The sequence below is a fragment of the Misgurnus anguillicaudatus genome, chromosome 3 (assembly GCF_027580225.2).
Source record: "Misgurnus anguillicaudatus chromosome 3, ASM2758022v2, whole genome shotgun sequence".
NCBI classification, from domain to species: Eukaryota; Metazoa; Chordata; class Actinopteri; order Cypriniformes; family Cobitidae; genus Misgurnus; species Misgurnus anguillicaudatus.
Window position 1 is genome coordinate 6,678,325 of NC_073339.2, and position 27,482 is coordinate 6,705,806.

The 27,482-nt window shown below is 37.3% G+C and overlaps 1 protein-coding gene and 1 long non-coding RNA gene across 8 annotated transcripts in view; both read right to left on the reverse strand.

The window, feature by feature from the left end:
* The window catches only part of LOC129444012 (NACHT, LRR and PYD domains-containing protein 3), a 34,451-nt gene extending 12,512 nt beyond the window's left edge, over window positions 1-21,939 (reverse strand). Inside the window, exons 1-4 of one of the 6 annotated variants that reach the window (XM_073860279.1) lie at window positions 21,763-21,939; window positions 21,535-21,623; window positions 8,452-8,556; window positions 8,121-8,231 (exon numbers count right to left, since the gene is read on the reverse strand). In XM_073860279.1, the coding sequence (XP_073716380.1) occupies window positions 8,121-8,231; window positions 8,452-8,546 (206 nt within the window). In that variant the 5' untranslated portion in view covers window positions 8,547-8,556; window positions 21,535-21,623; window positions 21,763-21,939. Of the gene's footprint in view, window positions 1-8,120; window positions 8,232-8,451; window positions 8,557-8,881; window positions 8,983-21,534; window positions 21,631-21,743 lie in introns of those variants that run through there. The other 5 variants (XM_073860283.1, XM_073860277.1, XM_073860271.1 and 2 more) reach the window with 5 other exon arrangements.
* A 3,039-nt stretch (window positions 21,940-24,978) lies between these two features.
* Window positions 24,979-27,263, reverse strand: LOC129416408 (uncharacterized). Of its 2 annotated transcripts, none has more exons than XR_012365235.1 (3): window positions 27,081-27,263; window positions 26,865-26,963; window positions 24,979-25,117 (listed from the first exon to the last, which is right to left on the reverse strand). It is a non-coding gene; the product is annotated as an uncharacterized lncRNA (long non-coding RNA). The 2 variants fall into 2 exon arrangements; XR_012365236.1 differs by lacking the exon at window positions 24,979-25,117 and adding an exon at window positions 25,405-25,951.
* Window positions 27,264-27,482: the final 219 nt, after the last annotated feature.

The window sequence follows — 27,482 nt, forward strand, 5'->3', positions numbered from 1 at the left end:
TCATCCTCTTTATTAGAATCAGAAAGAGGAGCAATAGCAGATTTCACTTGACAGTCCACTAACTGCTCTGCATGACGTCTCCAGGTGTTGTCACCGACCTTCACTGTGTATGATAAGGGACCCGTTCTAGTGGTAATTGTACCTGGTTTCCACTTCTCCGTCCTGTAATCTCGTGCTAAGACATCTTGGCCCACCTGGAAGGTACTTGCAGGCCTGTCATTCATGTGTGCAAATTGTTTGTTTTCAACATATCTCCTTACATTAGGTTTGATTAGGTCCAAGTGAGAGCGCAAGTTCCTCTTGAGGAACATCATTGCAGGAGTTTGACCAGTGGTGGTGTGAACTGCACTTCTGTACATGAATAAAAAGTTGTCTATCTTGTGTTGTAGAGGGATAATGTCATTATCCATCGCTTTCATCGCCTTTTTAAAGGTCTGTACGAATCTTTCAGCCAAGCCGTTTGTGGCAGGGTGGTATGGCGCGGATGTGATGTGTTTGATGCCGTTCTGCTTCATGAATTTTTGAAACTCATCTGACACGAACTGTCGTCCATTGTCAGTGCATATCTGCTCAGGCAACCCGTTCCTAGCAAATATTGTTCTCAGTACAGAAACAGTCTTTTCTGATGTGGTTGTTTTCATTGGAAGAACTTCGGGCCACTTAGAGTGTGCATCCACGGCAATTAGAAACATGGAGTCTTTGAAAGGCCCGGCGAAATCGATGTGTACTCTTTGCCATGGTGTTGAAGGCCAGTCCCAGGGATGAAGAAGAGCTAGCGGTGGTGAGTTTTGAACCTTTTCACATCCAGGGCAAGCCTTTGTCAAATCCTCGATCTGTTTGTCAATCCCTGGCCACCACATATAACTGCGTGCCAGGTTTTTCATTTTTACAGTTCCCAAATCGTCCCCTTGGAATTATAAGGTTCTATCTGCGTTCTGAGCAGTTTTGAGATATTGAGCTTCAAAGTTTTTGCATTACATATAGGAAAACTTACATGGGGAAGAAGTTTATTTCAAACATGAAAATAACAGGGACCCTAAATGCATTCTAAATATACAATATCAAAATCCTCTCAAATTTCTAAATGTGGATTTTTGGAAGGGGTCAAATGCAGATAGAACCTTCTAATTCTAAAACAACACTTTTCGCTTAGAATTATAAGGTTCTATCTGCCAAAACATTATTTAAACATTAAATATAAAATTAATGTTGTTACAATTTTTTAACATGTGTTAGAAAGTAACATTTTAATCCTTTCTATGACATTTAATATTTTTATTTTTAGCACTTTTATCTCTAAAAGTCTGATTTTGCTCTTTTACAACATTGCTTCTTCCCTCTTCTGCCTCAGTTTCTCTACCATCCTCCTGTATATGTCGGGATCATTACAAAATAGACAATTTTGTTTTAGCATGTTATACCATTCTCTACTGAAAAATCCAGCTAAGACCAGCATAAGCTGGTGATGGTTTGAGCTGGTCTCAAAACTTGGTTTTAGCAGGTCTCCCAGCTTGGTTTTAGCAGGTATTGCTGGTGTAGTAAGCTGGTCTAGCTGTGTTTTGGTCACTTTTTAAGCTGGTCTAGCTGGACTTAGCTACTGCCACCTTAAACCAGCTAAAACCAGCTACCAGCTTATGCTGGTCTTTGCTGGATTTTTCAGTAGGATTGAGCAGCTACAGGCTACAATCATTCTGAAATCATTTTAATACTGAGGTAACTGCTTTAACAATCTTTCACATGTTTACATTTTGACATAACAATCATAACCTACTGTAAACACAATTTTTTTGGGTAGGATAGGTTAGTTTGTGCTTGCCTCTTAATATCAGGAACTAAGAAGCTACCACTGCTGGCTAGTGTGGTGTCTAACTATGAAAACAATCTCCTCAGCAAGACCTAAAAAAAGACTGCCCCTAATGAAAAATCCAGCAAAGACCAGCATAAGCTGGTAGCTGGTTTAAGGTGGCAGTAGCTGGTGTAAGCTGGTCCAACCAGCCTGGCAAAGCTGGTCAAGCTGGCGGGTCAGCTGGTCTCCCAGCATGACCAGATAAGTCCAGCTAGACCAGCTTAAAAAGTGACCAAAACACAGCTAGATCAGCTTAAAAAGTGACCAAAACACAGCTAGACCAGCTTAAAAAGTGACCAAAACACAGCCAGACCAGCTTAAAAATGACCAAAACACAGCTAGACCAGCTTAAAAAGTGACCAAAACACAGCTAGACCAGCTTGCTATACCAGCAATACCAGCAAAAACCAAGCTAGGAGACCAGCTAAAACCATCTCACCAGCTTAAGCTGGATTTTACAGTAGGGTGAACTTGCCTAAAATTCGGGCTGTCGATCTTAAGGTTTCTTAAAAACTTTGCTTCGCGTGCCATAATCCTCACAGATATTGTGTTTCTGTGATTTTTCCTGTCGTCAAGGACAAAGCCGGCAACGCCACATATAGGGACAGTTTTACAGACAGGGATTAGACTAGTCCTAGAATAAAATAAATGTAAGAGCTGTCCAAACTGAAAACAACTTGCACTGAAATATCTTAAAATACATCAGTGCCCTTTGTTTAGCCTCAAAATGCACACAAGTAATACTTTTAGTAAGACATGTTTGTTAAATATTTTCTAATGAAACTAAGTTCTAGTTCTGGCTTAAACTAATCTCTGTCTGAGAAACCACCCCATAAAGTTGATCCTGATTGGTCCCCTTCTGTGCATTCGAAGTGCTGATTAGCTCACTCAGATAGAACCTTATAGAGCCAAGTTAGAGTTCGATTTTGTAGATAGAACCTTTTTATTTCTTTAATAAAACGTCCCAAAATGTACAAAACTTAAAATAAAACATCACATAATGTAAATAAATTGTCACAGAGTAAGAATGTGAATAACTCAATTTTGACAAAAATGTTAGATAGAACCTTATAATTCCAAGGGGACGAAATGTCCCTCATGCAGAGTGTCTAGCATTTTGCTCCGCAATTTGGATGGAATCACAACTCGTAACCCACACATTAAGGTTCCTTGGCACACAGATAGCTGGTCTCTCCTCGATGAAAATGCTGGATAGAGTGAGTTTCCGTGTGTTGGCCATCCTCTGACAGTGATTTCAAAGATCTTAGACAGTGTTGGGTCATTGCAGGTCTCTTTCTGAATCTGTGCATTTGTTACAGGTAGCTGGCTCACAATTGTAGTATGGAATACATCAGCTGGATCCACAGTGTCTGACCTCTCTGTCATCTTTAGTGGTAGGCGTGACAAGCCGTCAGCATTACTGTGTAGTTTGGTGCTTTTGTACTCAATGTCATATTGGTGAGGACCTAAGAAAAGTGACCATCGCTGCAGCCGTGCTGAAGTCATCGCTGACACACCCTTCCTACAGTTGAAGATTGAGACCAGGGGCTGATGGTCTGTGACCAGTGTGAATTTTTGACCATAGAGGTAATGGTGGAATTTTTTTACACCCCAGACAAGGCTGAGTGCTTCTCTGTCTATTTGTGCATAATTACGTTCTGCTACTGTTAATGATCTGGATGCGAAGGCTATAGGTTTTTCTGTGCCATCTGGTAACTTATGTGACAGCACAGCTCCAATTCCATATGGTGATGCATCACATGCAAGTTTGATAGGCATAGATGGGTTGAAGTGTGCAAGCACTACATCAGAGGTTATGAGTCTTTTTGTCTCTTCAAAAGCTTGCGTGCAACCATCTGTCCAATTCCACTGTGTTTTTGTCTGTAACAATGCATTTAAAGGATGTAGCACAGTAGAAATGTTCGGAAGGAACTTGTAGTAGTAGTTCACAAGTCCTAGATATGATCGGAGTTGAGACACATTTTGCGGCCGTGGTGCATTTAACACAGCTTCAATTTTATCCTGTGACTTGTGGAGAGCATCTTTGTCGATCACATGGCCGCAGTAAGAGATCTGTTTTTTTGAAGAACTCACATTTTTCTTTATTTGCTCTTAGTCCATATTCACTGAGTCGCAACAGCACCTGTTGTAGATTATGTAGGTGTTCTGTGTCGTCTTTACCTGTCACAATGATATCGTCCAGGTAACACTGTGTTCCTGGAATATCCTGTAACACTTGGTCCATTGCCTTCTGCCACAAAGCTGGGGCTGTTGCAATTCCAAAAACAAGACGGTTGTACTGGTAGAGCCCTTTATGTGTGTTAATGGTCACCAATTCCTTAGAATTGTCCTCCATCTCCATTTGGAGGTAGGCTTGAGCAAGGTCAATTTTTGTGAAGCATTCTCCACCAGACAGAGATGCAAATATATCTTCGATGCGTGGCAGGGGATACTGTACTGTGTGAAGAACAGGATTGACAGTTACTTTAAAGTCCCCACAAATTCGCACACTCTCTGTCTTGTCTTTTTTTATCACTGGGACTATGGGTGTTGCCCACTCACTCCTCTCCACCTTTCTTAAGATGCCCGTTTTCTCCAAGTTGTCAAGCTCTGTCTCCACCTTCGGACGAAGTGCATAGGGTAGTGGACGAGCTTTTAGGAATTTGGGAGAAGTGTCCGCTTTCAGTTCAAGCCTTGCTTTTATGCCTTTAAGCGTTCCAATCCCTTTCTGAAACACTGGTGCAGCATTTTTAAGAATCTGAGCAAGAGTGATTTGTGTGTCTTTGTTAGTGACTTGAGATGGCATGTTCAAGCTTTTTATGGTATGCCAGTCTAATGGTATTTTCCTCAACCATTCACGTCCAAATAATGCTGGACCCCCATTCTCCAGGACGTACAGATCCAACTGCTGCATGATCTCGTTGTACTTTACATTTACTTTTAGTTTCCCTTTTGGAGACACTTTTTCACCAGTATATGTCTTTAATATCACTGATGTCTGTTGGAGCGGTATTTCTGGGAACAATCGCTTGTAATCAGTTGTGGAGATAACAGATAAAGCAGATCCAGTATCTAACTCCATTTTAAGTTTAACTCCTGACACTTCTGGAGTGAGCCAAATGACTTTACGATCTGCATCGTTAATTTTGTATAGTTCAAGACAGGACAGGTCATCAGTATCTGAGCTTGTATTTGTTTCATTTTCAGTCACCTTATGCACATTAGTGGCTTTACGTTTCACTTTATGGGTTTTGTCTTTGTGCATCTTCCATTTGACTGTTTTACAAACTCTCTCAATGTGCCCCTTTTTATGACACTTTCTGCACTCCTTATCCTTGAACCAACAATCATTTTCATCATGAGACATTTTCCCACAACGATGACATTTTTGCTTTTTCTCTGGTTTCAGTGACATTTTATTTGCTCCACATTCTATTGCTTTTTGCTGCAATTCTAATGCATCTTTTGCTGCTGTCTCCATTGATACTGCAATGTTCAATGCACGTTCTAATGTCAGGTCCTTTTCTGTCAGCAATCTTTTTTGTGTGCTCTCATTATGCATTCCACATACGAGTCTGTCTCTCAGTGCGTCTGCCAATCCAGCCCCAAACTGACAATGCTCAGACAATCTACGCAGTTCTGCCATATATTCGGGAATACTTTCTCCCTTGGCTTGATTTTGATTATGATATCTAAACCTTTCTGCAATTACTAGGGGTTTGGGGTTCAAATGTTCATGTAAAATGTCCACGATTTCTTTGAAAGTTTTATCCGCTGGTTTTTCAGGGGTTAACAGGCTACGAAGCAATCCGTACGTTTTTGCACCCATAACACTCAGCAAAACAGCCACTTTTTTTTCATCTGCAACTGCATTAGCATTACAATACAGTTCCACTCTTTCAACATATGTTCCCCAATACTCAATATTGCCGTCAAACGTGGCGATAGATACAATCATCGACATTTTTGTTAGATTCTGAAATCGTTTTGGCACATTGAACTTACACGTTCTTATTGAGAATTTCCTTTCCACTCCTTTTCAGTGCTCGTTGTCTCTTTAAGTAGGTGTCGTTAAAATCCTCGTCGCCAATTTTGTTGTGTATGTAGCAAGCACACTCAAGAACCACACCGAGACGCGTGATGCAGCCAAGTAGAGGTAACTGCAGGCTGGAGCAATGGGCGTGGCAAGAGGTCGGAAAGAAATGGGGCGTGCCACGAGGAATGGGGCGTGCCGTAAGGTCTTTTCAATTGGACGCGAAAAGCTTCCTTATCCGCATAAAAGCGAGCCATAAACTTAATCACTATATATTATGTTGCTTGCTGATGTATGTATATAAACAATTTTATCGTAACACACAGAGCAACACTCACACGCTGTTTGCTGATTCACTCAATTCTTTTACTGCTTTATTCAGTACAGAACTCACTCTAATATAGAACACTGTTGCCCCCTAATGGCAACTCTTCATATAGCACAATATTTAGCTGCATATATAACACTATACAAAATACATTTCTTTCACTGTAAAAATAACAATAATGATATTGAGAATACATTCAAAAGTACGTTACCTTCGACACCTTCTGTATAACGCGGGTTACATGACGTCATCACCACCGCAACTTTTTCAGGATCAATCATTAAAAACATTCATAATGTTTGTGATAAATGCACTTTTTGTAAAACATCACTTAAAGATATTAAACATTTATTTTTGTATTGTCCCTTTTCTATTTCATTTTGAACTGACTTCAAAATAGGTATTCCTAAAATAGAAATTCCCAGTATTAGAATTTAGAACGACATTTTACTTTGTTTCCAAAACCCATATTTTTCTGGAAATAATTATATAATTAAATTATTTTGTCGACGTCTTATATGCATAATACACAAATAAAAGAAACCCTCCTATATTAACTTTTATAAGACCTCGCAGTATACTTGGAAACCCTTTCAAACATGAGATCACAAAACAAAAAGTTTTTGAAAATATCTATAACTACTTTGATTCATAAACTTTTATTTTTGTATTCATTTGTATTTTTCATGTTATACTTGTTATTCTCCGATTTACACATTTTGAGCTGTATTTACAATGCTTTGTATTCATCATTTTTTATTGCATTATACTTGAAATTTCTGTATTTGAACTAAATAATAAAATAAAAAATCATTAAAAAACAAATTATTATTTTAAAGATAAAAATGTCTCTAAAAGTAATGTTATTTTTATAAAATTGGTACAGCAAATGTTTTGGCTGTATAAAGGCATATACGTGTTTGATCAATCACTCACCATATAATTATTAAATGAAGTAAAAACGGTTTAATAAACTTCTTTTAAGTGACATTAATCAATTAAGCAAAACAAACACCATTTTATCCAAAAAACATTTATTCAGTCATTTTTACAATATTTTTTTGAAACGACAATTGAAGTTGTCATCAAAGGCTTGTGTTCAAAACTCATTCCTTCGAACAGAAGCCATCAAACTCTTTATCTTAACGCACAGTGACCCCCTTCATGGCGTACCGCGCGAAATCTGTTGCTTTGCAAATGGCTTTGTATCTTGCGATATTCACAAGGTCTAACAACACTGAGAGCACAGAAGGGACATCGACATAAATCGCCGACTCGGATGTCTTCGATGCAAATGCATTAATTTTTCTCACTGTAACATGTATCTGTCAACAACAATTAAATAATCCCCGAAGCTGAAAAGACGTCAAGCAAAGAGACCATCAAATTATATCGCACATGTATTATATCCATCTTCTTCTTTCCTTCAAAAGAAAATTACGATTTCTTTTTAGCTAAAGGAAATGACGTATAACTATGGTTACGGCTGATTGGCCAACGCAGTTGCCAGGAGGAAGCTCCTTTGACCAATGAGAAACCTCTTACAACGCCCCTACCTCCTGCCACGCCCCTACCTCCTGCCACGCCCATTGCTCCAAGCTGCAGCTACCCCTGTCTCGATGCAGCAACAACATTACTTTTTACTGAACTGATCAGGTGGTTCCTTAATCAACTATAATGTAGTGCATTCAACCACAAGGGGGCAGCCCTTCACCATAACCATACATTACACTGGGAATTGTTACACAGTTTATTTATTTTAGTATATGTATTTTGCTTAAAAATGCACTCCCATTTTTCGCATGAAGACAGAAAAGGTTTATTTACTTTTTAAGCAGAGGCTTGGTTCTTTATTTTGATGTTTATATATTCATTGACCAACAACAGTCTTGATGTAATTCACTTTACTGTACCTAAAATCTGAACCTTTCTCCTGAATAGGTGGAAGATTCAATGACTGGTCACTGTTCATGGACACACAGATGGGTTCTGGTGACTCTAATATTTGAAGTTTGTTGAGACTCCTGAAAACATTCAAGAAAAAAATCAGAAAGTGATAACTGACTGAAATATTTAAATGTCATTATTATTCTTTCAAATGAATTCTCTTAAAACAATTTTATATTTGTGTAAACATGTATAATACACAAAACCCCAACAAACATTAGTTGTGGTTCCAGGACAAATGATTACTCTTTAAAAAAAATTATTGAATAAGGTTAACATGTTTGGTGTATCATTTACCCAAAGTCAAGATCATTGTGTTCCTGTAACCGAGGTGGAAGCTCCATAGACCGGTCACTCTTCATGGACACACAGCTGGGGTCTGATCTGTCCATCTGGACTGGACTGTGACAAAACATGAAGAAAAACTACAATGATACAATGCTTTTTCCTCAATTGTTATTAGAATAAAATCTATTGCAGGTCCAGACTTTTTATTACGCACGCACGCACGCACGCACGCGCGCACGCACACACACACACACACACACACACACACACACACACACACACACACACACACACACACACACACACACACACACACACACACACACAGCTAAATAGTATTAAAAGTGGTTCACAATACCCTCACACGAATTTTGATTCCAAAACAAATAATGATTTAAATATGATTGAATAAGGTCAACATGTTTGATGTAGCATTTACCCAAAGTCAAGATCATTGTGTTCCTGTAACCGAGGTGGAAGCTCCATAGACCAGTCACTCTTTATGGACACACAGCTGGGGTCTGATTTATCCATCTGGACTCGACTGTGACAAAACATGAAGAGAAAATGTGACAACGATAGTGTAATAATGATAGACTGTATAAGTAAGAATGTCCTTTAACTAAAATTGCTGACTTTCTCTTATAATAAATTTTGTTCAATGACAAAGATACAGCTCATAACAGTGACGATGGGTCAATGCACAACACTTCATGATTGCTCTCAGAAAACAATACAATAAGTGCATAAACATGACCCTGTCTGTGAAATTCAGGTTAAAGTCTCATAATATAATATAATGAGATTACAAACATCAAAGTTTGATTTCACATTGATTTCAATCTTTGACACTAAATATTTAAGAAATCAAGGTTATATGTTTTCACAGAATGTTCTTTACATAATGTAGGATAATTTTATGTAGTAAACAGTTAATCACACACAGTAAAAAAATAGTTGGGTTTTTACAGTCACAAACAGCAGTGGACTATTTTAAATTGAAATAAAAACTTCCTCCTATTTAGTTGGGGGAAAATGACCATCTCTCTTTACCAGCATTTATAATAACTTTAATTATTGATGCAATTACAACAGAAAATACATTTCTACTGATTTAGATGGATATTGTGGATGTTTACAGATTTTCAGAACGCAAAATACAGACGAGGCTGAATCTAGCTTCTTATTCGCAGCTTCTTATTGACGCTTTTCGTTCCACCTTAAAAGACGCGACCCTTCCGCGTTTGCAGTTTCTTTTTCACGCACAGCTTAGGGACCGTAGCGCATTATCTCTTATTCGTGCTGTTTTGAGTGATTATGTTTATTTTGTTACTTTGAGAGTAATATACATTTGAAAATAAACAGAATAACAAAGTTATGAAAGAAAATTTAGTGTCAGAACGTAAAGATACACTAAATATGTTAATGTAAAATTAAATTGTTAAACGTGTCATCTTTGTATTGCATTAATGAATGATCCCAATATGTATGTCTTTGTGATGTTTGCGTGGGTGTGTGTGTGTGAGCGCGCGCGGGGCGTGCTTGTGTGTGTGTGCGTGTGTGTGCGTGTGTGTGTGTGTGCGTGTGTGTGTGTGTGTGTGTGTGTGTGTGTGTGCGTGCTTGTGAGTGAGTGTGTGTGTGTGTGTGTGTGTGTGTGTGTGTGTGTGTGTGTGTGCGCACGGGTGCGTGTGTGCTTGCTTGCTTGCGTGTGTGTGTGTGTGTGTGTGTGTGTGTGTTTGTTTGATGTTTGCAGATGACTCTAGAAATGATGAATCTACTACAGAAGTGAGGCTGGCTGCTTCAAACTGTGGAAATGAGAGTAGATTTCCTAAAGAGCTCTTATCACTCCCTCTCACCATTCTCAAATTTGCTGTGCCAGAAAATTTTTCCCACAAGACATCTTCACCTTAAGCAGTTACAGTAGCACATTTCCTCAGACCTTGCTGTTTAAAAATATTGAATATTACAATATCCCATAGGGTTTAACAGGGTAACTCTGTAAATACATTTTGTATAATGTACATTATATGCAGTTTTATAGACAGTACTTCTGTAAGATATCTGTATGTTAGATATCTGTAAATAACTCTCTCACTTGCTTCTTATCTATATTATTTGTTTAAATTTTCAATTTTACATGAAATTTTGCTTTTTTGCCATTTAAGTTTACTGTATGTCTGTAAGTACGAAACTAAGATGAATTTCTTGTGCATGTGTGCACAATTGGCCAATAAAGCTAATTTTGATTCTGGTTCTGATACTTATTGTAGCTGTTTATACTTTACAAGACGTTATGACACAACAAAAACTCAATTTTTAATGTCCATTCATTATACAAATTATTGCTTATGACATAGCACTCTCGATTTATTTTAAAGACTCAGTGCAAAGTCAGCTCAGTTCTAGGCACTATATCTGAGCTGATTTTTGCGGTGCGTTTAAACTTTCACTGAAGGGTCACACTCAGTGCTCTTGTCTATCCTCATGAAAAATCTTAAAGTTATGGTCCCATAAACTTGCCATTTTTGACAATACAGGTACGGACATTGCATTTTAACCATATTTGAGGTGCTATATCTCAGTTGTCCTCTTGGGTGCGTATAATATTAGACTAAAGGGTCACAGTCAGTGCCCCTGTCTATCACCATGCCAAACATCAGACTTATTTACAGCAGCATTTTAATGTTATGGTCCTATAAACTTAGAATTTTTGACAATAGTTACAAACACTGCATTTTAACCTAAATTGAGGTGCTATATCCCAGTTGACCTCTGGGGTGCGTTTAATATTTCAATGCAGGGTCACACTCAGTGCTCCTGTCGATCACCATGCCAAACATCAGACTTATTTACAGCAGCATTTTAAAGTTATGGTCCCATAAACTTGCCATTGTTTGACAATACAGTTAATAGACATTGCACATTTACCATTTTTGAGCTGCTATATCTCAGTTGCCCTCTGGGGTACGTTTAATATTTCAATGCAGCCTCACACTAAGTCCCCCTGTCTATCACCACCCCAAAAAACAGCCCTATTTACTGCAGCATTTTAAAGTTATGGTCACATAAACTTGCCATTTTTTGACAATACAGTTACAGACAGTGCATTTTAACCATATTTGTGGTGCTATATCTCAGTTGTCCTCTGGGGTGCGTTTAATATCTCAATGCAGGGTCACAGTCAGTCTGGACTGGACTGTGACAAAATATGAAGAGAAACTACAATGATACAATGTTTTTTCCTCAATTGTTATTAGAATAAAATCTATTGCAGGTCCAGACTTTTTATTACACACGCACGCACGCACGCGCGCACGCACACACACACACACACACACACACACACACACACAGCTAAATAGTATTAAAAGTGGTTCACAATACCCTCACACGAATTTTGATTCCAAAACAAATAATGATTTAAATATGATTGAATAAGGTCAACATGTTTGATGTAGCATTTACCCAAAGTCAAGATCATTGTGTTCCTGTAACCGAGGTGGAAGCTCCATAGACCAGTCACTCTTTATGGACACACAGCTGGGGTCTGATTTATCCATCTGGACTCGACTGTGACAAAACATGAAGAGAAAATGTGACAACGATAGTGTAATAATGATAGACTGTATAAGTAAGAATGTCCTTTAACTAAAATTGCTGACTTTCTCTTATAATAAATTTTGTTCAATGACAAAGATACAGCTCATAACAGTGACGATGGGTCAATGCACAACACTTCATGATTGCTCTCAGAAAACAATACAATAAGTGCATAAACATGACCCTGTCTGTGAAATTCAGGTTAAAGTCTCATAATATAATATAATGAGATTACAAACATCAAAGTTTGATTTCACATTGATTTCAATCTTTGACACTAAATATTTAAGAAATCAAGGTTATATGTTTTCACAGAATGTTCTTTACATAATGTAGGATAATTTTATGTAGTAAACAGTTAATCACACACAGTAAAAAAATAGTTGGGTTTTTACAGTCACAAACAGCAGTGGACTATTTTAAATTGAAATAAAAACTTCCTCCTATTTAGTTGGGGGAAAATGACCATCTCTCTTTACCAGCATTTATAATAACTTTAATTATTGATGCAATTACAACAGAAAATACATTTCTACTGATTTAGATGGATATTGTGGATGTTTACAGATTTTCAGAACGCAAAATACAGACGAGGCTGAATCTAGCTTCTTATTCGCAGCTTCTTATTGACGCTTTTCGTTCCACCTTAAAAGACGCGACCCTTCCGCGTTTGCAGTTTCTTTTTCACGCACAGCTTAGGGACCGTAGCGCATTATCTCTTATTCGTGCTGTTTTGAGTGATTATGTTTATTTTGTTACTTTGAGAGTAATATACATTTGAAAATAAACAGAATAACAGAGTTATGAAAGAAAATATAGTGTCAGAATGTAAAGATACACTAAATATGTTAATGTAAAATTAAATTGTTAAACATGTCATCTTTGTATTGCATTAATGAATGATCCCAATATGTATGTCTTTGTGATGTTTGCGTGGGTGTGTGTGTGTGAGCGCGCGCAGGGCGTGCTTGTGTGTGTGTGTGTGTGTGTGTGTGTGTGTGTGTGTGTGTGTGCGTGCTTGTGAGTGAGTGTGTGTGTGTGTGTGTGTGTGTGTGTGTGTGTGTGCGCACGGGTGCGTGTGTGCTTGCTTGCTTGCGTGTGTGTGTGTGTGTGTGTGTGTGTGTGTGTTTGTTTGATGTTTGCAGATGACTCTAGAAATGATGAATCTACTACAGAAGTGAGGCTGGCTGCTTCAAACTGTGGAAATGAGAGTAGATTTCCTAAAGAGCCCCTATCACTCCCTCTCACCATTCTCAAATTTGCTGTGCCAGAAAATTTTTCCCACAAGACATCTTCACCTTAAGCAGTTACAGTAGCACATTTCCTCAGACCTTGCTGTTTAAAAATATTGAATATTACAATATCCCATAGGGTTTAACAGGGTAACTCTGTAAATACATTTTGTATAATGTACATTATATGCAGTTTTATAGACAGAACTTCTGTAAATAGATATCTGTATGTTAGATATCTGTAAATAACTCTCTCACTTGCTTCTTATCTATATTATTTGTTTAAATTTTCAATTTTACATGAAATTTTGCTTTTTTGCCATTTAAGTTTGCTGTATGTCTGTAAGTACGAAACTGGGGTGAATTTCTTGTGCATGTGTGCACGGTTGGCCAGTGGAGCTAGTTTTGATTCTGGTTCTGATGCTTGTTGTGGCTGTTTGTACTTTGCAGGACGTTGTGACACAACAAAAACTCAATTTTTAATGTCCATTCATTATACAAATTATTGCTTATGACATAGCACTCTCGATTTATTTTAAAGACTCAGTGCAAAGTCAGCTCAGTTCTAGGCACTATATCTGAGCTGATTTTTGCGGTGCGTTTAAACTTTCACTGAAGGGTCACACTCAGTGCTCTTGTCTATCCTCATGAAAAATCTTAAAGTTATGGTCCCATAAACTTGCCATTTTTGACAATACAGGTACGGACATTGCATTTTAACCATATTTGAGGTGCTATATCTCAGTTGTCCTCTTGGGTGCGTATAATATTAGACTAAAGGGTCACAGTCAGTGCCCCTGTCTATCACCATGCCAAACATCAGACTTATTTACAGCAGCATTTTAATGTTATGGTCCTATAAACTTAGAATTTTTGACAATAGTTACAAACACTGCATTTTAACCTAAATTGAGGTGCTATATCCCAGTTGACCTCTGGGGTGCGTTTAATATTTCAATGCAGGGTCACACTCAGTGCTCCTGTCGATCACCATGCCAAACATCAGACTTATTTACAGCAGCATTTTAAAGTTATGGTCCCATAAACTTGCCATTGTTTGACAATACAGTTAATAGACATTGCACATTTACCATTTTTGAGCTGCTATATCTCAGTTGCCCTCTGGGGTACGTTTAATATTTCAATGCAGCCTCACACTAAGTCCCCCTGTCTATCACCACCCCAAAAAACAGCCCTATTTACTGCAGCATTTTAAAGTTATGGTCACATAAACTTGCCATTTTTTGACAATACAGTTACAGACAGTGCATTTTAACCATATTTGTGGTGCTATATCTCAGTTGTCCTCTGGGGTGCGTTTAATATTTTAATGCAGGGTCACAGTCAGTGCTCCTGTCTATCACCATGCCAAAAATCAGAATAATTTACAAAAGCATTTGAAATTTATGGTCCCATAAACTTGCATTGAAATATTAAACGCACCCCAGAGGACAACTGAGATATAGCACCTCAAATTTGGTTAAAATGCAATGCCTGTAAATGTATTGTCAAAAAATGCCAAGTTTATGTGACCATAACTTTAAAATGCTGCTGTAAATAAGTCTGATGTTTGGCATGGTGATAGACAGGAGCACTGAGTGTGACTCTGCATTGATATATTAAACGCACCCCAGAGGCCAACTGAGATATTGCACCTCTAATTTGGTTAAAATGCAGTGTCTGTAACTGTCTTGTCACAATGGCAAGTTTATGGGACCATAACTTTAAAATGCTGCTGTAAATAAGTCTGATTTTTGCTATGTTGATAGGCAGGAGCACTGAGTGTGACCCTGCATTGAGTTATTAAACGCACCCCAGAGGCCAACTGAGATATTGCACCTCAAATTTGGTTAAAATGCAGTGTCTGTAACTGTATTTTCAAAAATGCCAAGTTTATGGGACCATAACTTTAAAATGCTGCTGTAAATTATTCTGATTTTTGGTATGGTGATAGGCAGGAGCACTGAGTGTGAGGCTGCATTGAGATATTAAACGCACCCCAGAGGACAACTCAGATATTGCACCTCAATTATGGTTAAAATGCAGTGTCTGTAACTGTATTGTAAAAAATGGCAAGTTTATGGGACCATAACTTTAAAAAGCTGCTGTAAATAAGTCTGATTTTTGGTATGGTGATAGGCAGGAGCACTGAGTGTGACACTGCAGTGAGATGTTAAACGCACCCCAGAGGCCAACTGAGATATAGCACCTCAAATTTGGTTAAAATGCAGTGTCTGTAACTGTCTAGTCAAAAATGCCAAGATTATGGGACCATAACTTTAAAATGCTGTTGTAAATGAGTCTGATTTTTGGTATGCTGATAGGTAGGAGTACTGAGTGTGACTGTGCATTGAAATATTAAACGCACCCCAGAGGGCAACTGAGTATAGCACCTCAAATTTGGTTAAACTGTAATTACTTTAACTGTCTAGTCAAAAATGGCAAGTTTATGGGACCATAACTTTAAAATGCTGCTGTAAATAAGTCTGATTTTTTTTGTATGGTGATAGGCAGGAGCACTGAGTGTGACGCTGCATTGAAATATTAAACGCACCCCAGAGGCCAACTGAGATATTGCACCTCAAATTTGGTTAAAATGCAGTGTCTGTAACTGTATTGTAAAAAATGCCAAGTTTATGGCACCATAACTTTAAAATGCTGCTGTAAATTATTCTGATCTTTGCTATGGTGATAGGCAGGAGCACTGAGTGTGACCCTGCATTGAGATATTAAATGCACCCCAGAGGCCAACTGAGATAATGCACCTCAAATTTGGTTAAAATGCAGTGTCTGTAACCGTATTTTAAAAAATGCCAAGTTTATGGCACCATAACTTTAAAATGCTGCTGTAAATTATTCTGATTTTTGCTATGGTGATAGGCAGGAGCACTGAGTGTGACGCTGCTTTGAGATATTAAACGCACCCCAGAGGTCAACCGAGATACTGCACCTCAAATTCGGCCAAAATGCAGTGTCCGCAACTGCACTGTAAAAAATGCCAAGTTTATGGCCCCATAACTTTAAAATGCTGCTGTAAATAAGTCTGATTTTATTTGTATGGTGATAGGCAGGAGCACTGAGTGTGACGCTGCATTGAAACATTAAACGCACCCCAGAGGCCAACTGAGATATTGCATCTCAAATTTGGTTAAAATGCCGTGCCTGTAACTGTCTTTAAAGTAATTTGAGAGTGCTATGTAATAAGAAATAATTTGTATAATAAATGCACATTGAGTTTGATGTTGTGTCATTACGTCTTGTAAAGTATAAACAGCTACAATAAGTATCAGAACCAGAATCAAAATAAGCTTTATTTGCCAATTGTGCACACTTGCACAAGAAATGTATTTTAGTTTGGTACTTACAGACAAACAGTATATAGATAAAACAGCAAATAGCAACATTTAATGTAAAATTAGAAATTAAAACAAATAATATAGATAAGAAGCAAGTGAGAGAGTTATTTACAAATATCTATAAGTACTGTATGTTTGAAGCAACAGGCTCTCTAAGCTTCTGTATGTATAGATTCATCATTTCTAGAGTCATCTGCAAACTTCAAACAAACAAGCATTAGCAAGCACGCACCCGCGCACACACCCGCGCACACACACACACACACACACACACACACACACACACACACACACACACACACACACACACACACACACACACACACGGCCCGCGCGGCACTGAGTGTGACCCTGCATTGAGATATTAAACGCACCCCAGAGGCCAACTGAGATATTGCACCTCAAATATGGTTAAAATGCAGTGTCTGTAACTGTATTGTCAAAAATGCCAAGTTTATGGGACCATAACTTTAAAATGCTGCAGTAAATAAGTCTGATTTTTCCTATGGTGATAGGCAGGAGCACTGAGTGTGACCCTGCATTGAGATATTAAACGCACCCCAGAGGCCAACTGAGATATTGCACCTCAAATATGGTTAAAATGCAGTGTCTGTAACTGTCTTGTCAAAAATGGCAAGTTTATGGGACCATAACTTTAAAATGCTGCTGTAAATAAGTCTGATGTTTGGCATGGTGATTGACAGGAGCACTGAATGCGACCATGCATTGAGATATTAAACGCACCCCAGAGGCCAACTGAGATATAGCACCTCAAATTTGGTTAAAATGCAGTGTCTGTAACTGTCTAGTCAAAAATGGCAAGTTTATGGGACCATAACTTTAAAATGCTGCTGTAAATAAGTCTGATTTTTTTTGTATGGTGATAGGCAGGAGCACTGAGTGTGACGCTGCATTGAAATATTAAACGCACCCCAGAGGCCAACTGAGATATTGCACCTCAAATTTGGTTAAAATGCCGTGCCTGTAACTGTATTGTAAAAAATGCCAAGTTTATGGCACCATAACTTTAAAATGCTGCAGTAAATAGGTATGACTTTTTGCATGGTGATAGACAGGAGAACTGACTGTGACCCTGCATTGAAATATTAAACGCACCCCAGAGGACAACTGAGATATAGCACCACAAATATGGTTAAAATGCAGTGTCTGTAACTGTATTGTCAAAAATGCCAAGATTATGAGACCATAACTTTAAAATGCTGCTGTAAATAAGTCTGATGTTTGGCATGGTGATAGAAAGGGGCACTGAGTGTGACCCTGCATTGAAATATTAAACGCACCCCAAAGGGCAACTGGGATATAGTACCTCAAATTTGATTAAAGTGCAATTACTTTAACTGTCTTGTCAAAAATGCCCAAGTTTATGGGACCATAACTTTAAAATGCTGCTATAAATAAGTCTGATTTTTGGTATGGTGATAGGCAGGCTGAGTGTGACCCTGCATTGAAATATTAAACGCACCCCAGAGGGCAACTGAGATATAGCACCATAAATTTGGTTAAAATGCAGTGTCTGTTACTGTATTGTGAAAAATGCCAAGATTATGGGACCATAACTTTAAAATGCTGCTGTAAATAAGTCTGATGTTTGGCATGGTGATAGAAAGGGGCACTGAGTGTGACCCTGCATTGAAATATTAAACGCACCCCAGAGGGCAACTGGGATATAGCAGCTCAAATATGGTTTAAAATGCAATGTCTATTAACTGTATTGTCAAAATTACCAAGTTTATGTGACCATAACTTTAAAAAGCTGCTGTAAATAAGTCTGATTTTTGGCATGGTGATAGACGTTTGGACTCAGTGTGACCCTGCATTGAAATATTAAACACACCCCAGAGGGCAACTGAGATATAGCACCATAAATTTGGTTAAAATGCAGTGTCTGTTACTGTATTGTGAAAAATGCCAAGATTATGGGACCATAACTTTAAAATGCTGCTGTAAATAAGTCTGATGTTTGGCATGGTGATAGAAAGGGGCACTGAGTGTGACCCTGCATTGAAATATTAAACACACCCCAAAGGGCAACTGGGATATAGCAGCTCAAATATGGTTTAAAATGCGGTGTCTATTAACTGTGTTGTCAAGATTACCAAGTTTATGTGACCATAACTTTAAAAAGCTGCTGTAAATAAGTCTGATTTTTGGCATGGTGATAGACGTTTGGACTGGGTGTGACCCTGCATTGAAGTGTTGAACGCACCCCAGAGGGCAACTGAGATATTGCACCTCAAATATGGTTAAAATGCAGTGTCTGTAACTGTATTGTCAAAAATGCCAAGTTTATGGGACCATAACTTTAAAATGTTCCTGTAAATAAATCAGATTTTTTCACGAGGATAGACAGCAGCACTGGGTGTGACCCTGCAGTGAAAGTTTAAACGCACCCCAGAAAGCAGCTCAGATATAGTGCCAACAACTGAGCTGACAATGCAATTCGTCTTTAAAGTAATTTGAGAGTGCTATGTAATAAGAAATAATTTGTATAATAAATGCACATTGAGTTTGATGTTGTGTCATTACGTCTTGTAAAGTATAAACAGCTACAATAAGTATCAGAACCAGAATCAAAATAAGCTTTATTTGCCAATTGTGCACACTTGCACAAGAAATGTATTTTAGTTTGGTACTTACAGACAAACAGTATATAGATAAAACAGCAAATAGCAACATTTAATGTAAAATTAGAAATTAAAACAAATAATATAGATAAGAAGCAAGTGAGAGAGTTATTTACAAATATCTATAAGTACTGTATGTTTGAAGCAACAGGCTCTCTAAGCTTCTGTATGTATAGATTCATCATTTCTAGAGTCATCTGCAAACTTCAAACAAACAAGCATTAGCAAGCACGCACCCGCGCACACACACACACACACACACACACACACACGCCCGCACACACACACACACACACACACACACACACACACACACACACCCACACACACACGGCCCGCGCGGCCCCACACACATACACACCCTCGCGCACTCTCTCTCTCTCTCTCTCTCTCTCTCTCTCTCTCTCTCTTTCTTTCTCTCTCTCTCTCTCTCACACACACACACACACACACACACACCCGCGTGCTCACACACATGGGCGTAGATTTTGGGTGGGACGCTAGGGACATGTCCCTAGCAATATTCAGGAAAGACTGAATTGTCCCTAGCAATAATTTTGACCAAACAATTAATCTGTATTTATATATAACCACTGATGTCCGTATTATTCTTGTGTTTTCTATTTTTCTATTTTTCTATTTTTTCAGGAATCATTTAAATGAGATTAGAAATCTTTCGGAATCCCGTTCTGTAAAAATGACGCTCTATGTGGTACACAAACGGTTAACAGCTTTCGTTCTCTGCAATGCCCGCCTCCGTAACTCACATCGCTAATATGATTGGCTTTGCATTTCTTTAGTCCCGCCTCTCTAACTCACATTGCTAATATGATTGGATTAGCATTTCTTGAGTCCCGCCGCTCTAACTCCCATCACTTTATGCCTTTACTCGCTACGTGTGATAGGATGGTTTCACTTTGTACAACGCGCCAAAATTCACTCAACAAGACGCGTGTGATTATTCGGGCTACAGGTAAGTGAGGAAGAAAGTATTATTATACCCACTGTAACTGTTTCATGCACAAGGACAGTGTTTTCACCAATACACGACAATCCCATGTTAACCTGAGGAGTTGCAAACTTTTGTCAACCTTATATTAATGGGGTGGCAAGGTTATTTAGGGGGTCCTTAATCCATGAAAGAAAATAACCTCAACATGGTAAAAACATGAATTCATGTCATGATTGCTGAACACTTTACATTACTGCACTGTGGTCATTACTTGCACAGATGTAGACATAATGTAAGGTTACATTTAAACTTAAACTATTTTTTCACACTGATTAACTGTCTGTTAATGAAAAGAAGATTTAATGTGTACTACAGAAACGTTAATAAACGTTGTTCAGGAAACAGCATGATATACATACCAACTTCAACACTGGGATTTTTTTGGCAAAATTAAATTAAGAATTAAATATTAATTGCATATTCTTCATTGTTATACAGTAAATATGAATAAATATATGTAGTGATTTTCTTTTTTTTGACAAAGACTTTAACAGTTACTATTTATTAGGCTCTAGGACATAACGAATTGTTTATTATAGTACATTAAATTTGGGATGGCACCGGGGGTGGCGAGTCAGATGTCACTGAGTTGTCTGTTGTTTATTTCAAGTAAACGGTAATAAACAGTTTTTGCAATGCGACCATTTTATTTATGTCCCCACCAATGCCAGAATCAAACCTACGCCCTTGCTCACACACACACACACAAATGCACGCGGGTGTGTGCACGCATACTCGCAAGCACGCCCGCGCGCACACACACACACACACACACACACACACAGACGCACATCCACACACACACACGCAAGCACCCACACAAACATCACAAAGACATATATATTAAGATGATCCATTAATGCAATCCAAAGATGACACGTTTAACAATGTAAATTTACAACATATTTAGTGTATCTTTACATTCTGACTATCCGTTTTCTTTCATAACTCTGTTATTCTGTTTATTTTCAAATGTATATTACTCTCACAGAAACAAAAGAAACATGATCGCTCAAAACAGCACGAATAAGAGATATTGCGCTACGGTCCCTAAGCTGTGCGTGAAAAAGAAACTGCAAACGCGGAAGGGTCGCGTCTTTTAAGGTGGAACGAAAAGCGTCAATAAGAAGCTGCGAATAAGAAGCTAGATTCAGCCTCGTAAAATACAGGCTGTTATCTAAACTAAACATTTTACATTTTGGTTTTAACTTTAGTGATTGCATGACTTTATACACAAATATTCATACCTCAGGTGTTAATTTAAATCAGTACGAGGAGACGGAAACACCCACTGAATCGCGATGAATGTGGAAACCTGTACCAGATATACTCTGACCTACCATCTGGAATAAACAAACATTTAAAGAGCAATAAGAATGAGACAAAAACAGATATGTACCAGCAGGAACAGCTAACAACATGTAAAGAGATCATCAGATACGTGTCTCGCCATTACAGTTTCGGTTTACACTCACGTTAAAATGAGTTATCCTGTCTTGAACCACGCGCAAGTTACATGTTTGCGCACGCTTTTAAAACGTTAAAATCAGTTAAACAAGTTTTTGTGGGCATATTAATCGCTATACTAAGATGGCGACGCCAGCCTTGATCACAAGTTTTTTTTCTTGTTTTTTTTTTACGGCGATGGCTTGCACACAAGTTTACTTTCACTTCTACTTTTCGTGTTCCTGTGGCGTGTTCCGAGCTTCTGATTGGTTGAAACTGGTGAACCTGCAATCTATTGATCTGATTGGCTCTATTCCTAAAGGCCACCCCCAGCTGATATACTTTAACCTATGCTTTAACCCTATAACTGTCACCGCCCCTTTTGAGTGGGGGGGGGTGAAAAGGTGATCTGCATGTTAAAATTACTATAACTCTGGCATTCTTTGGTTTAGAAGCAAAATCTTGGTCTCTTTTTAAAGAAGACAATTTATAGTTTTACACTGATGTTGTTTTACAGTTGTAAATATTAAATGACAAAAAAGTTATACCCGTTTAAATTTATTTTAAATAATAAAAATAATGCAATAAAGTATATACTCTCTAATCAAATGTATATAAAAATTTTAATGTTTTACTCTCAAAACACCACACCAATAAAGACACAAGTCTCAATAGTTCTGAACCAAATTTTAGGTGAAAATAACAAAAAATGAAGTTTCTGTCACACTTTTAGTGGTTTTACCAACCAAAGCCACTAGGTGTCAACGGTTAGTTGCAATATCTTGTCACAAGTTAATAAATTACTGTCTCTGCATTGTGTTTAATGCAAAAAGGTTTTGAAATATGAAAACTACATTCTTAGAGCTTTCCAACGATATATAGTTTGTCAAGATTTTTGAAGATTCATATATTAATTTTGAAGAATATTAGAATTATGAATATATATGAATTCATGTGGACTCCTACAGGGTCAGTGACAAATAACAAAATGACTGTCCCTACTAAATTTCCATCATCAAATGGCTTTGGAATATGAAAACTACATTCCTAGAGCTTTCCAACAATATATAGTTTGTCAAGATTATTTTAAGATTATAGGGTATTAGTGTTATAAATATATAATCATTTATATGTATTCCTATGGGGTGAGTGACATTTAACAAAATATCTGTCCCTTTACAAATTCTATCATCAAATGGCCTTGAAATATGAAAACTACATTCCCTGAGCTTTCCAACAATATATAGTTTGTCGAGGTTATTTCAGGTTAATGGGATATTTACAAATAAATATGTAATAACATTTTGGGCCCACCTGTTGGTCTGTGTTGGACTTTAAGGCGTCCATTGCATGTTCATAATTAGAGGAAAGCCACGGTATTAAAATTAAGTTATTTATTGATCAGATATGAAAAAGTTTTACAGCGCGCTGGGTCATCTCAAGCAATGAACAACCAGCTCAAAAAATAACACGCATATTTATAAAATATATGACGTCGATCTTTCTTCTTAGAATCTCCACCCACAAAGGCCGTTCCCCTCGTACATCTGACTCCATCACCACACCCAGTTTTAGCCTGCAGGAGAAGATAGACACACACAGACAAAGAAAAAACAAACTGTTCTCCGCTCATCCCTGAGAGCCATGCAGCCCGTAACTTCCTCCCCAGTACTCCTCCACTTCACATATGATTGACTTCACATAGAATATAATAATGCTTTCTTAAAAACAAATCATTAATAAAACATTCATTTATTCATAAAAAACATAAGCTGTAAGATAAAAGTGATTATTATGTAAAACACATTTCAATATCATGACAACATTTCATTATTCGTACAATTGGTTATATGAATAAGGCACACATTAATTTCTTTAGATAGATAAACACATATTAAATCTTTTACTGCAATACTACTTCTAAGCAAACACTTTAATCATTATTAAAAAACCATCTGTTAGGGAAGAATACACACACACAAAGAACAAGCGCAGGAGATTCTGTTCTTCAAGGTTGAGCTGCCATCCCCCCATTAGGTTATTCTGTATGCAACCTTCATTTCATTGGTTAATACACATTTATCAAAGACAACATCATATCTTTATTATATCAATTATTCAATGATTAATACTGATTAAGTAAGAAATATATTGCATATTTTATCCTGTGAATATTAAAGCATTAGTTAATACATGGTTTGCTTTTCCTTTTTAAGCCTCTCTCTTTATCTTGACCGTTGCCACCTGCAAATTCCTCACTAATCCAACCACGACCTTGTAACTTTTGCAAACACAGAGGCTGCTTCCTCTCAGTAACTTTCCACTCTCTCAGACAAACACAAACAATCTTTTACTTCAGCATACTATAATGATTATTGAAAACACTTCTAAATACAATATTAATAAAACATATGACATTAAAATCCCACATCTGCGACATTTTAGAAAATGACTCTTACTACATACTTTTTTTTCAAAATGGTGTTGATATATTAAAACTACATTCTTTGAGCTTTCCAACGGTATATAGTTTGTCAAGATTGGTGTAGGCTTAGACTATGTAATTATTGTTTTAAATATGTAATGCAATTGACCCCATTCTCACGCTCTCACGCCACACATCCATTTTCACGATGTAATTAGCTAAACCAGTGCTCGCAGTACTGAAACTTTTATATTTTAGCCCAGCAAGCAATTTTGCGGCTAATAGACGTCTAGTAGCCGTCTAAACACCCCTCTGACGTCTAGGCTAAAACAAGGCTAATTTTGGGCTGTCAGTGAAAATCTAGTAGACGTCTATCATAGCCCAAGAATAGACTAGTCATCAAATAGACGGCTACTAAACGTCTACATATATACGTCTAATAGACGGTGAATGTGGGTCTAGGCTAATAAAAGGCTAATTTTGGGCTGTCAGTGAAAATCTAGTAGACGTCTATCTTAGCCCAAGAATAGACTAGCCGTTAAATAGACGGCTATTAAATGACTACATGTGTGTGTCTAATAAACAACAAAAGAATGGCTAAAGAATTCTTTTTAATCCATTAAAAAAGGTTCTCATAAACATGTAATCATGCAATTTATTACAAAAAATATTGCTAATACAATAGAAATTCAGAAAAGACAAAATGAAGAAAAACTACTTTTAACAAAAAGAATAAAAACAGTAACAAAATAAAAGCATAAATAACAAAATACAATTTTAAAAATGAAATAACATCTAAACATTTGTTAACATCTTAACAAACTATCTTCAGTTCACTTCAACTTATTAATTGTACTAATTTCTATACACCACGTCCTCCCTGGTGCCTGTTTGAAATGCCCCCATTGCATCCTTCACTTCCAGTTCTGTTGCTGCTGGGAAGTTGTTCAACACAACATCTGCCAAATATAAAAAGAATGCATGAGACAAGTATTTTTGCTTTATATTAAATGTGATAGTCATTCTCTTTGGAAAAAGTCATATATAAATATTGACAGGTCAACAACAGTAATCATATCGTTCTCATTACTACAAACACAAGTGCATGTTTCTCTGCGTGTGTTCAATGACATTCTGGAACTAGCAAAAGAGGCTTAAAGGCAGGGTATCTGATTTTGATCCAGAAACATTTTAGTTATGCTGGTTGAAAGTCTCCTCAAGTCTTGATAGCAATCACTATGTTAAGTTGTCTAATTTGTATTTTTATATATTTGTGTCATCTGTAAAAGGCGTAGGACCAAAAAAAACGTTCAACAAATCATTGAACCCCGACCGAATGCAATATTTGGACATGGGCCAGTTACCGGTTTAAAGGTATACTGAGATTTTCAGAGTCAAGGTTTTAAAAACCACAAAAAATTTCTGTGATACCGTTTTCAATGTATGAACTGTGTTTACACAAAGTGAATTAAATCATGTAATTGAATTCATGTTTACATTTACAACTGAAAGAATATTATCATTTAAAGGCTTTATTTTAAACTGGCATAAACGTTGTTTGTTGTTTAAAAATAAAATGTATTGTGTCCAGTTGAAAAGTTGATGTTTAAATACGCAGACATTTGAAAATAACACATTTTAGTGTCACAATGGCAATACCGCAACACCGTGGTATTTTTGCTTATGGTTATCATCCAGATTCTCATTCCGGCCCATGCCTAATTGGACGCATTAAATTTTTGCCCCTCTTCTGTGAACGTGTTTTGCATGCCACTTCACACCCTGTTCACGCTCTGTAAAAATAGGGAGAATCAAATAAACTTTCCTGCTGAATTGACACAGGAGCTACAAAACGATAAACATTTTGAAACAACAAAAAAACATCTGGATGAGCAAAGAGCAAAAACCCAAATTAACATTGGTAACTTCACTGCTTTTCCGCAAGATGGAAACAGCTACAGGTCTGAAAGGGTCGTTGCAGTGTTTCTTTTGGAAAGGTAGGTATGCAGTGTGATTCTATTTTGATGGATTCAGATTGTACTTTAATGAAACGTGTTGCTTATGTAGTTTGTGTTCCTTTACGAATTAGTGCAATGATTTTTATCTTTTCAAATTTCTCAACGTGCTGCATTTAATTCGGATTAAAAACAGTTGTTTATATTGGTTATTTTGGTAATGTTATTCACTTTGTCAGTCTTACTGGTTCCAAACAGGGAAGCCACCAAACACTTCCGTGTTTTCCCTATTTAAAGAATGTTACATGAGGAGTTATACCAGTAAGTATGGTGCCACAAAATAAAACTTTTTTTGGTACCATAGGAATGAATGGGGCCAGGCTAAATGCTAACACATTAACAACACACTGTGCAGTGCACGCATTGAAAAAAGATAGGTATGTATTAATTCGTCTAGGTTGAGGTAATAACATAGTTTAATGTGACAAAAGGGTAGACTATTCCTTTAAGATGCCAAGCATAAAATATTCACAATACAATCTTATTGACATAAAACAACTAAACAATATTGTATGGGTGAGTTAACTGTTGTATCGGCAAAGAGTAATTTAATCTGGGGCTTTTAATATTTAGAAAATATTAAGGCAGTACCGGACTGTTGTCAATTACTCCTCACATAGCCTAATGTCATATTAAAAGTATTATTTTGTGAAACACCATTCAGCCTAAAACTACATACAAACACACTTACCTTTAATAACTGAGAACTGGTGTTTTTTCAAATGCTTGCTTCTGCAGTGGACCACCACCATTCATGTTGAACTTTGAAATTAATGAATTTTAGTGAACTCTAAAATACAAAAGACAATGTCGTTAACAGTTGCAGACTGACATTTTTTGTGTGACCACATGAACGACTGCGTTGACACCACAATGCCTGTTAATATTGCACGTTTATAGAATTTACCTGTCCAGCATTCTTCCGGCACGGTCTCTCAAGTTTCTCCCTCCAGTTTAGCACAGCTTTGACACCTGAATAGCACATGCCTATGTCAGTAATTGTACAGTATTGTATGCTTCAGTGTACACGTGTTTACCAACCTTTAAGGTTAATGCCCACTGACCTGCAAGTTTTCCCTCACTAACACAGTAAAACCAACAAACTGAAGGCCTGTAAGTTAAATCCATATGGAAAAATAGCTTTCCCCCACAATCTCTGTATGCATAATTGTAAAGCACAACTGCCTACATTACTGTAAGCAACACAGTAATAACTTAGCTAAGTTACTGCTGTTACTAAAAAGCAGCCTACAAATCACTAATGGTAATCTTCAGTGTAACGTTACATAGACTTATTTACCTCCACTAT